Source organism: Diadema antillarum, unplaced genomic scaffold (genome assembly GCF_040938485.1).
Source record: "Diadema antillarum isolate AM-2024a unplaced genomic scaffold, OU_Dant_1.0 scf00000072, whole genome shotgun sequence".
In the NCBI taxonomy this organism is placed as follows: Eukaryota; Metazoa; Echinodermata; class Echinoidea; order Diadematoida; family Diadematidae; genus Diadema; species Diadema antillarum.
In genome coordinates this window covers 95520-112033 of record NW_027270961.1, presented here as the reverse complement: position 1 = coordinate 112033, position 16514 = coordinate 95520, and the positions used below count along the sequence as shown (strand labels likewise).

General features: G+C 37.6%; 1 protein-coding gene across 1 annotated transcript in view; it reads left to right on the top strand.

Moving 5' to 3' along the window:
- Positions 1–16080, top strand: part of LOC139717172 (palmitoyltransferase ZDHHC3-like) — a 75158-nt gene extending 59078 nt beyond the window's left edge. The window contains exons 6-8 of the mRNA XM_071628673.1: positions 1512–1593; positions 14273–14406; positions 15827–16080. Of these exons, the coding sequence (XP_071484774.1) occupies positions 1512–1593; positions 14273–14406; positions 15827–15991 (381 nt within the window). The 3' untranslated portion in view covers positions 15992–16080. The remainder of the gene's footprint in view (positions 1–1511; positions 1594–14272; positions 14407–15826) is intronic.
- The last annotated feature ends 434 nt before the right edge of the window (positions 16081–16514 follow it).

Genomic DNA, 16514 nt, shown 5'->3' with positions numbered 1-16514 from the left:
TCAGTGGCTGGGATAAGATGTTGACTCTAATGCTGAGCAGACATTCAGTGAAACTACTGTATGCACTGAATATTTCTTGAATTTTTTATTTTTGCGAATTTTGCGGGTGGGGTGCTGTTTGTGAATTTAAAACATGCAAAAAATATCAACTGTCATTCTGACATGAATGTAACATGCATGCATACAATTCTCTGTTCAGTGCTGTACTCCATGATCGTGAATTCACTCACAAAATTGTTGGGAAGTCCTGACTCAGGAAATATTAGACTCGCTAAAATATGGCATATACAGTAATGTCCAGTTAGTCCACAAGGAGAGAACTAGTATTTTCAGAGATTTTATCAAAGAGATTACGAAAAGAACTCTGTCAAAGCCAAGTGAGATGTAATTTTCCACTAATGCTAATGTTAAATGTATTATAACTAATGACATGATTTATATTTTAAAGGGTCAGTAGGAATTTGTGCTTTCCTTTTTGTCTGTGTAAAGCCAAAGATGGCATAGTTGGTGAACAGGCAAAGAGTGATCGGTTTCAGTCTCATTCACAAGAGGTGTAGGAGAAACGAAGGGTGAAGGAGAAACGAAGGGTGAAACAAAATTGATTTTGAGTATTGCTGTTGGTGTGATCAGACATTTAAGGCGGGTGGAGGCTACCCTCGAAATCTCTTTAAGTTGTTCCCTTCTCTCATAGACCAACAATATTGGAATTCCCTGAGGGAACAGACAAATGCATTTAATGAAAGCATATATTGTTTGGCAGGTGCTTATTGATTTGCTCTACATTATGAAAGGAAAAAATCCCAATGTAGTTATATATGGCAAGGCAGAGACGAGGAGAGAGAGAGAGAGAGAGAGAGAGAGAAAAGGGTGAGTGAGAGAGTGGAATAATTATATTGGTATCAGGGCAGATGGCTTGGCATTCTCATTTTCATTAAAGTTATTTTGAACTTGGCATGAGCTGGTGAAAATATGAAAGTATAAATGCCTGTTTGTTATTATTACTCTCACTAGGACAAAACTAATTTTCTCCATTATATGCAAGCTAAACAGTGTGTGACAGCTGAGCTATTAGAATATTCATTTCAACAGATATTACTGTTTCCTCATTCCACATTACAAAAAGTATTTTATTCCATCTGTCTTGGAATCTTAGACCCTATTATTGGTACAATCAAACTTTTACTGATGAGAAATCACACCTTTAGGTCAAAATCCTGCTTTTAGTATAATAGGTAAAAAATCTCTGAACTATTCCCCCAAAGAGGCCTTTGTTAGAAATTCTTTCGGAAAACGGTTATCTGAAATATGAGGAAACATTTATCTGAAATACACAAAAGATCCATTGAGCTTCATGTCACTCTACTTTTTAAGATTTTGTCACCTTCAAGGTGTGCATCTTTAAGCAGTCAAACACCATACCTTTGCAACAAGTTTTTAATCAATGTACATCTTGTATCATGTCTGCTAATCCCCTTTAATGCATATTGCTACAATATATTAACTCTCCACAGATGTATATTGCTCTCATGTCTGGCCACGCCCTCATCCTGGTCGTCTCTCATTTTCTCAGCTGTGTCAATACTTCCTGGACAAGTAAGTTTTCTCTTTCATCTCTCTCTAATCAAATAATGAAGAAGTGCTAGTTGATATGTCCAGCCTTCTTGTGCCTGCATTTAATTCTTCAGAAGTATCAAAAAATAGACATGCATATTGTAAAGTTTTAAAGTGGATATTTATTACTGATATAAGAGAAAGAGACTGAGAAAGAAGGAAAAGAGTAAGTAATGGTTACGATACAAGAAACCTTTTTGTTGATTAAATCAGCTTCTAGCCTTGAGTGATAGCTTTAAGTTGTCATGTATGGTAAACTGGCAACACTTTGACAAGTAGTCCGGTCTGTAGAGAATAGCTGATGATTAGCAATCACTGCAGTGTTTACACTAGGAGGAAGATTGTGGAGATAGAAGACATGATATTTCATCCACATCACACAGGGTTCCATCCACCATCCTGGCACCACCTGAATTTAGCTGGATTATTGAAGCAGAACTCACATATTTCATGCATACAGTGTACATGATTCATGGGCTCCAAAGCAGTTTTTGAAAGCTAGTTTCTGGTTTGAGCCAAAGGTAGAGTGACAGATGACAGGTGGTACATGGAGTGAGGGTTTTTTTTTTTTTTTCCCCATGTGAGCAAAATGGAATCGAATGTTTGGACTTCCTAGACAGGAACTAAAAAAGAATGATATCACGACACCCATACATTCATAATGACTTTGTGATTGTGCCTCCACCAAAAGAAATGAATAAATGAATAAAAATAACAATTGCTTACAAATAATGATCATGTGCAAATGAAGACCAAAAGATAATCAAAATGAAAAATTATAACATATAGTAGATGAAAATGGAAATGTAGCACTTAACCTTTATTTAGAGTCAAATACTAGACTGCAAATTGCAAGACATCCTTTTGACCATGCACATTAGTAGATCTGTCATGCTACAATTTGACAAGACAGATTTCATGTTATATGCTATCTACTGATCAACACTAAGTTGATTATGATTTGAGGGACTTGTAATACTTGGTGTTAACACTTTTGAAAGAAACTGTTTGCAATTACGTTTCAGAAACACATTTTAACTGTGAAGAGTTATCAAGTGTTACATTGTAGACACAGAAGAGACTCTCCTTGCCAACTGCTAACTGCAAATGACTTTCTGTACAACAGCTGAGTCACTTAATGCTGTGTACAGTATTCACCAACGTAGATACCATGGTGGATGTTAATACATGGTCAAGATGGGCTATACCTTCACAATCAAGTTTTTGAAAGTTAAGCCATTCAGATTAGTAATATGAATGTAGAATTACGCTTAACTAAGGCTGCGTTCATGCGAAACTAGAATTGCGTTTCTAAACGCGTTTAGTTGCGTTGCGTTCATGCGATTTTTCCATTTGAACGCGTTTCAAAATGCCGATCTGAAACGCGGAAAAAGGGGCGTTTTGAATCATGATTCTGCCAGAATAACAATCGCAGAAACCGCATGAACGCAACCGTGATTTCAATCATGATTCTATGACGTCATTGTGCGCTGCGCGCATGCCTTTCTCACGGGGTATCCCACAGCCACTGCCCACAGCTTCTGGTTCTGTTCGCGCGCTTGTGTACGTCTTGTGAATCGTGTGTTTCGGTACCATACCTGCACTGCACTAGTTTGTTTACATCAACGCCATACACCGATTCTATGCTATAGTATCTAGCTAGCTATTTATTATAATAATACGTAATAATTCATGTAATTACTCTCTGATTGAGTCGATAATTGTAATGGCTGCAGCTGTGTCTACCAAGAAAAACAATTGGAGAGATGAAGAATTAAGATTTTTCCTCAATCTGTGGGCAGAGCCTGAATGCCGCAGCTTATTGGAAGGTATTTACTGAAATAAAACGGAAAGGCATACAATAAACTGACTGATCAGTTGGCAGAAGGATTTAACAGGAGGTCAGGCTCGAGTTGCAGAAGAGACAAGGTCAAACTGCGCAGTGCGCTGCGCAATGGCAATGGATGAGCTGAGCCAGAACCAGCGTTGTGAAAGCCCGCATGAACGCTCTTCCGCGGAGATCGTGATTTGAAACGCCGTTTTGAATCATGATTCACGTTTGTGATTCTGGCTACGAAATTCACATGAACGCGCCCTAAATATGAAAACATTTCCTGACCATAAGTTTACTGATGTGATCAAAAAATAAGGTTTGGAGATGTACTGAGACAAAAAAGAAGAAGGAATATTTACTGATGTGAATCATGTTTAGAAAGACATCAGAACAACAACAGCAAAATTGAGTGTGAGGCACTCATAGCTGGATCAAACTAGACATTACAGGACACATCCAGACTATAAACTGTCATTTCGTATGACAAGTTGTATATCCCTCTGGTACATGGCTACATTCCAAGCCTGTACTTTACTGCCCACCATGTCCACTTCTTCTGAGTCATTCTTTTTTTGTCTTCTAAGACGTAGCTGAGCTCAAATAAGAGTTTGTACTCTATGAATGGTAGTTATTTATGACACAAAGTAATGGTGTAGCTTGTCTTCTGATGAGAGTGTGCATTCAATACTCTTTACTCTCCAAAGTGTTCAAAGCTAAAGGCCCTTATCACTACCGTGAATATTAGTGTCTGCATAGAATTTTTTTAAATGACTAACAAAAGTTTTCAAAAGTTCATAAAGAAAAGATACAAATTTCTTGCAGGGAATGCCAGAATATTTGGCTGAAGTGAAAGCAGTCATGGAGGTTTGATTATTAAACAGAATGAAACTCACTTGTTTTTCTTGAATTTATGGGCTAATGTAAGAGTAATAAGCCTCTTACATTATACAAATTATTTTTATGCCTCCGCCAATGAAGTGGCCGGAGGCATTATGTTTTCGGGTCGTCCGTACGTCCGTCCGTACGTCCGTCCTGTTTTGTTTTTGTCGATATCTCAAGAACCGTGAGGTGGTTTTGCATCAAACTTGATATGAGGGTATATCCTGGGGGGATGATACTTTGATTGGATTTTAGGGTCACGGGGTCAAAGGTCAAAGGTCACAGGTCATTTTGTGAAAAAAAGGTTAAAAATTCATGATTTTCTTCATATCTCGCAAATGGTTCAAGGTATCTTCATGGAATTTAGTATATATGCATGTACCGATGGGCAGTGATTATCTAGGGAAGTTGGGGGTCATGGGTCAAAGGTCAGGGGATCAAAAGTCAAGGTCAACTCCTCAAAATATCACTACTTTCCTTATATTTATGCAATGCCTGAAGGATTTTTTTTAACTTGATGTGTGCATGTATAACCCAATATATATTCTGTGGGAAGTTTCTTGCTAAAAGGTCAAAGGTCAAAGGTCAAGTAAAAGTGCTAAATTGCATTTCTTCCTCCATATTTCACAAGTAACTCAAGATATTATCATGAAACTTACATATTTATGCATGTTCTACCTAACAGTGATTCTCTTTGGAACTGTGAGGTCAAAGGTCAAAGGCCAGGTTTAGATAATACTATTTTACCATTTGATACTGAAATTATACTTTTTCTCAATACCTTGAAAATTACTCAATGCATAAACTTATAAAAGGGTCAAAAGTCAAGTAAAAATCATCAGTTCCCCCAAATACCTGCACTCTGATGTTTTAATCATTCATCCAATTGAACCTAGTTCTAGGAAAGTGAACATTCAGCACATTTGTGGCAAACCTGTCATTTTAATATTTTGCCAATTGTGTGAAACTGTCATCACACATTGTCAACACATTGTACTATAGACCTATTAGGAGAACCATGCATTATGGCGGAGGCATACACCAGTCGCCGTAGCGACATTTCTAGTTTCTTTGCATGTTACTTACGATTGTAGTTGTGGCTGTTGTTCTGTATTACATGTGACAAAGAAGAGATGGATAAACCTGTTTGTTGAAGAATGAGACAAAGGCACGAAAGAAATCAAGAAATTTACTCTCACTGGAAGCTTGCTGGGGATAGTTAACTGTAAGCTTTTCTTTCCTCTAGTAATAATCAGGTATATGGTTGATTATTATTAAAAACTTTCCTCTGTACAGTAGAAGTGAGATAGAGGAGAGAGTGTCAAAGAAGAATTCAGGAGAAATGAGAGTTTGAAGACTGTGAGAAGGGTTCATGATATCACATGACAAATGTGAATATTGCAGTCCCTCATGACATTTTCTCTACGTGAAATCATCCATCTACTATGAAGGGAACTGAATATACCCAGAGCTTCACAAGAGAAACCAAAATAAGTTACATTATAAGGAGAAAAGGGAAAGAGGAAAAGAGGGTCAGATATTACCTGGCCTCTGCGGAAGGGAAAATGGATGTGTATCAGACCTTGATGGATATGAATTCCTGGTTTCTTGTGGGACCGGGATTTGTAATAAGTGTACTTTCTGTCTGAATTCCTGTGCGTCATGAAAAATGACAAACCAATATTTGTGGATGTTAACAATGCAGATGCATCCCTGGGATTGATTTGCTTTTGATTGATTTTGTTTTTAAGTAGATATTCTTGAATATCTGTTGTTCTCTATCCACATATTGGCTTTGACAAGATACTGTGTTCATCTTTCTCTCTCTCTCTTCCTATCTCTCACTCTATCATGCTGTCCAGTTTGTGATGTGAATCTTGAGTGCAAGTAAATTACCTAGGTTTCCATCTTTCTTCCAATTTTTTGCCTCAGGGTATGTAGGCATGAGGACAAATAATGAAGTGAAATATTGCAGTGGTATATCCACACAAACATGCCTCCCTGTCCACATGATATACTTTCACCAAGCTGAATCTTTTTTCTATGTACATGTATGATGAAGAACATACTTTTGAGAGAAGTTTATGTTTACAATAATGTCACAATTTCTCCCTTCTTAATAATTATTCTAGCAATTAAACTATAGACAGAATGTGAAAGTGTTCTTGTAAAGGTTTTCAGAACTCTTCCTAGGTTCCATTTTCCTTTCCTTTACACAGTAGAGAAAAATAGAATCATGTCATGTATTCATGTATTCATGCATTGATCATTGTATACGAGGTGTGTCTGAAAAGTTCCAGGACTTGTGTCATAAAAGATTTATTTCAAACCCCAAATTTGAACTAAGAGATTTCACCTTCAAAGTATTTTATCTGGAGTATTTAACTGTGATCTTAGCTCTCTGCGGCCATCAGATTTTTTTTCTGCATAATTCTATATACACATCTTGGGCCGAATTCACGAAGGTGGTACAATCTTGTCCATGGTTTAAACATAAATGGACAAAGACCGTAGTTTTTTATGGGGCGCGAAGTGTCGCATGGCATATTTCGTTACGAAATTAGTCATTTCATCGACAAAATGATCATTTCGTAAGGAAATGACAACATTTCGTGGAAGAAAGGACTGATTTCGTAACGAACTAGGCTATGCGACACTTCGCGCCCCATAGAAAACTACGGTCTTTGTCAATTTATGTTTAAACCATGGACAAGATTGTACCACCTTCGTGAATTCGGGCCTCTGTGTTTCAGGTTGTTCAGCAGAGCAACGAACAAACTTGAAGTTTCTTTTATGGTTGGGGAAAACTTTTTCAGAAGTGCTGAGATTGCTGCGTCAAGTGTATGGAGATGAGACGATGTCATGCACACATGTTTTTGATTGGTGCAAGAGGTTTAAAGAAGGATGAGAGAACGTGGAAGATTTGCTGCACAGCAATCTCGCCACTTCTGACAGAATTCTCCCCAACCGTACCAGACCCTTTATTATACCCACGGTGTTATCGTGGAATTGCCCCATTTATCAATTTATACAATGCATACATGATACATTGTATAGAGGTCCCAGTATTACCTTCCTACATTGCACCAATGTCCAATTTTATTTGCTGTCTCTCACATAGCAGGTCAATATCTGTTATAATTTTCCTTTATTTTGTCTTCATTACAATTTTACTTCCATTTCCTAAAAACCATTTGTACTTTTATGCAAACTCATTTTATTTTTATTTTTTCAGTGAGCTACAATCAGGAAATTATTGGTGTAGTTTTTACTCTACCTGGCTGTCTACCAACTGTCCCCTTATTAATATGGATTATACCATGGTATACAAACTAAAGCATCATATCAGCATTGTATCATGATAACATAGATTGCTTCAAAGCAGAGTGTCTTTTGTATTCCTTTCATCATGTACAATATATAGACTGTCACAGTATACTGTAAAAGTGGAAATTTTCGCAGTGTTGAAATTTTTGCGCATTTTGCGCAACCAGAAGCTAGCGTAGAAATAAAAGCACACGAATATTTTTGCGTGCCATATGTTCCAGTAGTTTATGTCCTGATTCAGGGGAATTAAAACCATGCGAAACTCTACTTACCCGGCCAACCGCGAAAAATTAATCGCGCAAAAATATCCACTTTTAAAGTAGAATTTATTTCAGAGTAGCCATATATTACATTTAAATGTTTTAAAATCCTTGTTTAGTATTCCTCTGTTTAAAGATCAGTCTGTACATACTTTGTGGGAAGCACTGTCAGTATGAAATGCAAAGTGTGATTTATTAGTGATAGTGATTTATGATTGAAGTTAATATTTGATGACATCAAAGTGTGGAGATGACGGCAGTCTTTAGTGAGGATCCAGCCACACCCTGCTGGTAGGATAGCTGGCTTGAGTCAATCTAGGTCTGTGGAACAAGAAACTAGGCAACCAATGTATTCATGTCATTGTGGGATTGGAGGATGAGGATTACTGCGGGAAATTCTCGCTGGGAATAATTTATTGACTTCATCACCACAACCGTCTTGTCTTCTTGTCAGTTTTGATGCATGATCAGATTTAAATGCAATGCACAGAACTTGATGGCAGTACATCTCTTGGTCATTTGCAGCGAGAAGAATCCTTCCATCTCTCATGATCACAAGATGAGTGTAGCTACCATTTGCATTAGATTACTTTCTAGGGAAATCATATTTCCTTCGTGCAACGTGAGTATGATACCAGTTGACAGCAAGCAGAAAATTCATGTGTAGTGAATGGACTTTTAAACAGCAGTACTCTGCATTCTCTACTCCTTTTAGCACAGTTAAGACCAGTGCAGAAAATGAGTAAAGATTATTTATAATGATGTCATGGAAATTCTATGACCTGAATTCATTTTTTGTTAGGCTGTTGATATAATTATCTGTAAAGCACAGGGTTGTAGCATTCTCTCTACTTTCATAGTACAAATATTAACAGATGACTAATGTAAATATGTAACATTACATAGTGTGGGTGGGGGAGGAGGGCTACAGCCACCCTCTCCCACCTTGTTTTGGCTCGTCAAAAAAAAAAGGGGGGGATTGCAATACCCATGAAATTGTGAAAAGTTCAGTCCTCACATTCTTCCCATGTAAGGGGATGGGTAACTGTACTTGAACCCCCCCCCCCCCCAGTCCTGCAGCCTCCCCCCTAAAAAAAAAGTGTTCCGCGGCCCCTCACTATGTTTTTTTGAATAAATGAAAGGGAACATAATCAAATCTGTCATTACTCTCTTGCTAACTGAACTCAAATTTTGAGGGAAATACACTCAAAACAAATTTCACAGAAGTTTGGTGCAATTTATCCTGAAATCTTAAAGGTCCAGTTTACCTTTGGGAGCAGTGATTTCAAAAATGTTTAAGATACAGTATTACATTTGATGCATATGTGAAGGTCTGTTGTATCACAAAACATCCTATCATATAACATTTTCGCAATAAAACCTAAAATCTAAGGAGATATCAGGGTTTTTCTCAATAAACCGTAACTGTAGACGGTTTAGTCTGGAAACATTTTTATTATAACTTTTGTTCACATTTTGTGTATTTAACAACACTTAACATCGATTATACGGATTCAAATTTTTACAGTGGTTGTTTCCATCCGTAACTCATATTTTAGAACTATTTTAAGGCACTAATGCTGGGTTTTTGCTTCATCTGCAAATGGTAAATTATGCCTTTAACACACTAAAAAAAAAAATGTATTTGAAAATCAAAAACATATTTGAAAATGAATAATACTATCATGAAAGATGATGAACTGTGTGAATGCAATGTGGTAGACTGCTAGTAGTTTGATGGACATATGAGACAGAGAAAAAAAGGGACAGAGCTGATGTTAACACTGTGTGTGTGCCATGGTGTAACCCCCTGTGTGACACATTACTCTGACACGGCAACGCATGTGCACTTTTGGATAATGTTTTGCGTACCTTTATTTCATGAAAATGTGTATGCTAGACATGCAGTGAGCAAAGTTGTGAAAATTCCAAGTTGTGAAAATTCCAAGTTTTGCACTAATGTAAATTTTATGACAAAGCTGTGGTTACTTTTCTTGCAGATGGCCTGTAGTTATGTTATATTGTTCAGGTCTGGGAGGTATGACCTTTGCAGACACTGGCACAAAAGAAAATTAGAATGTACTCAAAAAATCCCTATGGAACAGCTCTATTCGATCACCATGTAATGTAAGCTATCTGTGCTGTGTGAGGAATGGAATCTTGAGTGAAGCTTTCATTGTACTCACGTGGCATTTGGGGATTTATCGATCAGTTTGAGCAGGGATGTGCGTTTGAACAAAATATGCGAACTTTGCGAGCTGTTGACTTAGTCGGCTGTGGGAACGTTGCACATAAAGAGTTAATAGATTAGAGGTGAGGTCGTAGAAAGGAGGCCTACACATAGATAGATAGAAATAAACTTAGTGTTTGATAACAAGAACGAGTATCTATTACAGAAATGTATCAAGAATAATGAAAGTGTGACTAAAAAGAATGGAAAATGATCATTATGATGATATGCTGATGTCATTCTGGCAGAGTGATTTATCTTTTATTGGTGAGATGCTCGGACCAGGAAGGTAAATTGTTGTTTCAACAGTGACTGCAGAGTAGCCCACAGTCCAAGACTCTGCTTCAACACAGACATTTGTGATTACTATAGGTTTGAATAATAACTCTTATCTGGCAACACTCAGGTTCTCCCAGCTGAGTGGTTATAATCATCAGGCTACAGTTTTAGTCATTGAAGGACATTTTCCCTCTCTTTTACATGTATTTTAGGATATTGTGTATGTTTTCTGTAGGGAGCAGAGACGCCGAGTTTCTCAACTGACTGGGAGTGAGTAACTGTTAACAGCATACGACTGTGAGGAGGGGGGTGTAGGAGGTGGTGACCCCCTCCTACGGTATTGAGCTTTTTATGCCTCCGCCACGAAGTGGTGCCGGAGGCATTATGTTTTGGGGTTGTCCGTCCGTCCGTCCGTTACGTCCGTCCATCCGTACGTGACGTACGTACGTACGTCCGTCCGCATTCGTTTACGCGATAACTTGAGTAATATGGACTGGAATTTTACCAAATTCGGTCCAAGTATGAAGTATGATAGGGCAATTACTTGATTAAATTTTGGGTGAAATTGGCCAAAGGTCAAAGGTCAAAGGCAAAGGTCAAATCATGAAATTGTATCTGTTTATGTGATAACTCAAGACTGGATTGAACAAATTTCACCAAACTTTGTCCAAGGATGATGTATGATGGGACAATTACTTGATTAGTTTTTTAGTGAAATCAGAGAGAGGTCAAAGGTCAAAGATCAAGGTTGAATCCTAAAATTTATCTGTTTACGTGATAACTCAAAACTGAATGAAGCAGCTGTCACCAAACTTGGTCCAAGGATGATGTATGATGGGGGCTATTAGTTGAGTGGAATTCAGTTACATTGGCAAGAGGTCAAAGGTCAAAAGGTCAAGGTCAAATGCTAAAAGTGTTGCTATTTCCCCCATATCCATGCAATGCCGGAAGGTATTTTCTTGAAACTTAGTGTAGACATGTACTACTGTGTAAAGATTCTCCAGAGAGAGTTTCATGTCATAAGGTCAAAGGTCAAAAGGTCAAAGGTTAGGTGGAAATGTTACAATTTCACTTTCCTCGCAAATGGTTGAATTTATCTTCATGGAACTTGATACATATGCATGTACTGACTGGCAGGGATTATCTAGGGAATTTAGGGGTCATTGGTCAATAGTCAGGGGTCAAAGGTCAAGGTCAACTCCTCAAAATTTTACTATTTCCCTCATACCGTAGTATGTGCAATGCATGCATTATTAGTTTTAAAACTTAATATATATACATGTATTACCTAATGGAGATTCTCTGGGAAATTTACATCCAGAAGGTCAAAGGTTAAGGGTCAAAGGCCAGGTTTGAATGCAAGAAGAAGATCTATATTGTACTGTAATTACACTCTTTCTTCATACCTTGAAAATTACACAATGCATAAACTTATAAAAGGGTCGGTAAGAATTCAACAAGTAAAAATCCTCAATTCCCCAAATACGTGTACCTGCACTCTTGGACAATTATAGCAAATCTAGTTCAAGGAAAGTGAACATTCAAGATATTTCTGACAAACCTGTCATTTCAATATTTTGCCAGTTATGTGAAACTGTCATCACACATTGTGCAGACATTGTACTATACACGTATTGGGAGAATCATGCATTATGGCGGAGGCATCAGTCGCCATAGCGACATTTATAGTTCATTTTGGGATTGGATGCAATTTGGTGTATATCCATATTGCAATTTCATATGAATAATTCTCATCTGTTTGTGACATGGATATGGTTCTAAAAGATAACATTTTGAGCATTTATCCAAACTTGAGTCTTTATTTGTAAAATGTATAACCACTATGACTCAGTAGATGACTCAATTTATTTTTATAGAAACCTCTGGATTATTCATTTGGAATAGTAAATAGCTGTATATTGTAAGAAATCGCCATGTAGGCATCCTGTATCCACCTCCTATAGGAGGCATGAGAAAAATTGCTGGGCTGGTGAGATGGGTTGCTGGGGCATGAGACTAAGTGGGTCTGAGGGAGTAGGAACTGGCATCATATAACTTGAACTGAAGGTACCATTTTAAAAAGATTGTACTGTTGCGGCCAAATACCAACCTAAGAAATTCTTCTGCAATTGAGATTGCTCTTCTTTAAGACTGACAGAGACCAGCAGTGAGTAGTATGAGGTTTGAAGAGTGGGACAAGGTGTGTGGAGGAAGGCTCAATGAGAGGGGCACTCAAGCCAAGTGTTGCTTGAGAGAGAGAGCTGTGTTTGTCTGGACTGCCCTGAAGGATTGATGTTGTTTGGAGAAGGTTGGTAGAGGAGTCTGCACTGGGCAGCAGCTAGCAGAGAGAGAGAGAGAGAGAGAGAGGGAGGGGAGATACACGTGTACTCGGTGTCTAGCCTGCTTTATCGGCCCTGCCAAATGCTGCCTGTCAGGTAGCTTGGCCCCTGCCTCCCTCAAGTGATTTGTTATTCTTTGACACAGCTTGGTCACCTAGTGAGCTAAAATACAGTTCACCACACTTCATATAACCATCCATCTTTTTTTCCCCTTATTTTTTATGACTGTGTCTGAACATTGCTTTAGGTCACTTTTTTAATGATCTGTTTGGAGTAAATATATCAATTAAAATAACAATCATTTCATGATATTCTCTTTTGAAATATGGGGGGGGGGGATGACAATCTTTCTGATTCTAGTTTTCATAGCTATACAATTAATGTACTGTATATGCCGAATATTTCGCATGGTTTTTATTTTCGCGAATTTCGCGAGTCAGGTGCTATTCACGAAATGAAAGACAGGCGAAAATATGGACTCTGATCCCGATGTGGATGTGACGTACGCGTGTACATTTCTCCATTCAGTAAAGGACTCCACGATCCCGAATTTAACCACTCACGAAATCGTCAGGAATTCCCGATTCGCAAAAATTTAGACTCGCGAAATATATGGCGTATACAGTATTTCATCACATGGCAATAACTTATATATCCACAAATGATATGTCATCTGATAAAATGTAAAATCATTCTTTAGCTTATTATGAAATATGATTCTAGAGTATCATTTGATGACTTGAGATTTTAGACTTGAGGTAATTGGCCATAGATTGCTGCAAGGAAGAAAATTTGCTCAGTAGGTCTCTTTTGAAAATGTATATGAGAAAACTTCCCTTCTCAAGTCATATACCACTGAGTCAATAAATTACTGGTGGAAAACTTCCCTTCTCAAATCTTATAGCACTAAGACAATGAATTGCTGGTAAACCCCCCCCCCCAAAAAAAAAAAAAGAAAAGAAAAGAAAAAGAAAAAAAAACAAAAAAACCCCCCAAAACCCCCCAAAACCCCCAACAACAACAACAACAAAACAAAACAAAAAACAAAAAAACAAAAAAACAAAAAAACAAAAAAAAAACCCAACAACAACAACAACAAAACAAAACAAAAAACCAAAAAAAAACCTTCTCTAGTCTTATACCACTGAGTCAATGAATTACTGGTAGAAAACTTCCCTTCTCAAGTCTTATACCATTAAGACAATGAATTGCTGGGAAAAAAAAAACTCCTCTCCTTCTCAAGTCTTTTACCACTGAGTCAAGGAGTTACTGGTATAATACTTTCCTTCTCAAGTCACATAATGTGTATTTTGCAGCCACATTCAACTAGCTGTTGTTAATATATTGATATGTCAGTAATAATATCTTGTCACAAACTTTCTAAATGTAGTGGTACATACATAGCAGCCTGTAGTGACTGTAAACTCATCCCCAGTAATGTATGTTTCTTACATAGCAGCCTGTAGTGACTGTAAACTCATCCCTAGTAATGTACAATGTATGTTTCTTACAGGTGACTGCAGCTACTTCTCTCCACCAGCCACAGTCATCTTCATGCTGGCCCTGACCATAGAAGCCATGCTTTTCGTGCTCTTCACTGCAATCATGTTTGGTACTCAGGTTCATGCCATCTGTACTGATGAGACGGTAAGAGGTTCTCCTTATGCTAACTTGTTTTCTAGTGTTACCGATATGACCAGGATGGTATGTGATTATCGGCCTAAATGCAGTTAGTGATTAAGCAAATAGTTGTCCTATGCACTTTTGGAAGACTTTAAATAAAAGTAAGAAAAAGGGTTAATGTTATTGACCAGGGGAATTGCGTTGCACACTGGATGATAGGCTGTCTCAGTTTCTGCAAAGTATCTGTTATTGCATCACATATAACAAGTTCAGCCCACTTTGCTTTGTATTATAAAATCATAAATTTTCATTTTTTCCATCAAGTTAATTTCAGACCATACATGCACCCTTAAAGGCCAAGTTTACCCTAATGTACAACTTGATTGAGAGAATGCAATAATATTAGTAAAACAAATTAGTGAAAGTTTGAGAAAAGTAAGACAATCAGCTCAAAAGTAATGAATTTTTAAAGTTTCAATGCGGCCATTGCTGGGATGAGAAGACTACTACAACTTGTGATATCACATGTAAAGAATGATATAAAGAAAATATAAAGAAGATTAAACATATTTTCATTTTTCTCTCACAATAAAAGAGCACTGGTCATGCCTCTTTCAGAAGGCAGGGGAAATGACATCACCCTAACAGTTGTCAGTAACAAGTCGAGGAGATGTGTACTTTTTTCAAAAAATTAAATTTAGTATAATTCTCCTTTTATTTTATTTTTATCGTTCTACACATGTGACATCATAAACTGTAGTAGTCCTCTCATCCAGCAGTGACTGCTTAGAAAATTTAAGATTCATAACTTTTGAACAGATTGTTGGATTTTGCTCAAACTTTCACTGATGTATTCTACTAATATTGCTGCATTTATTCAATCCACATGTATATGAAGATGAACTTGTCCTTTGATACAGTCATTGTAAATGTTTCCCCATACAACCCCTGCATGAAAAAAAGAAAAAATCTGTCATTAATAAAAAGAAAGAGAGAGAGAGAGATGAGATGCACAGGGCAAATGTAAGGTAAGCCCACATGCTACATTACAGAGTTGCCAAATTGTGCTTCATTGATCACAACTTCAGGATATCGTAGCTTTCTAAGTTTTGATAAGAATTTGCTCAAATTCATTCTGTCTTGTTCCTCTCACTTTGCTGCTTCTATTCACTTAAACTGATTTCAGGGTTGATTTGCCCTTTAAGGTCATCATGTAGCTATTTGATGCTTATGTTCTTGAGTTCTTCACAAGTCAGTTTGGTTGATGCAGACGTCTTAACAGTCGAAGTGTCCTGTCACTAATTGGTGTCACAGACTGACATTATCAGTGAGTAATAGTAGTTACTGGTAGTGACAGGCCTGTGATAGGTGTTGTAGTTCTTGATAATGTATCATTCTGTGATGTAATATATCAGTATATCTCCCTTTGTGTCTTCCCTCTCAGGGCATTGAGCAGCTAAAGAAACAGAAGGCTACATGGATGAGGAAAACACGCTGTATGGCATTTAGAGCTGTGTGTGGAAGCAAGATGTCCCTCAGCTGGCTCAATCCTCTCGTCACTCCTAATCAAAACATTGGCAAGGAACTCACCTACATGTACAGTGTATAGTAATCAGTTTGCTGTGTCTTCACCCCCTCCTGGAGGGAGGAGGAATGTGGCAATGAAGTGATTTAGAAGGATGGTCAAGTGGGTTTCAATTCTCAGGGGCTTCACTAGTATTTCAACATGAATTCATAGCTGGGATGATGTAGTCGGCCTGGCTATACTCCAAATTGCCTTCATTAGTCAATTCCACTTGTATACATGATGATTGTTATGTGGTATCAACATTTCTGCACTTTGTAACAGTCTGAGCATGGACTCCCAAACTTTTAGGCTTTATGCCCAATAGCCATGAGATTCATTTGCGATCTTCTTAGGAGGCATTTCCTCTTTATTTCAGTAAGTGTACATACGAGGGATGATTAAAAGACCGACAAATTGAAATGAATGAGAACCCACACAGCTACCAATACTGCATTTTGTCACTGTCAACCTGTGATTACATCAAGAATTTTCCTCAAAATATTGCTTTCATGACAAATTATGAATTGATTATTTTAGTTTCACAGTGAATTCCCATATGAACCCC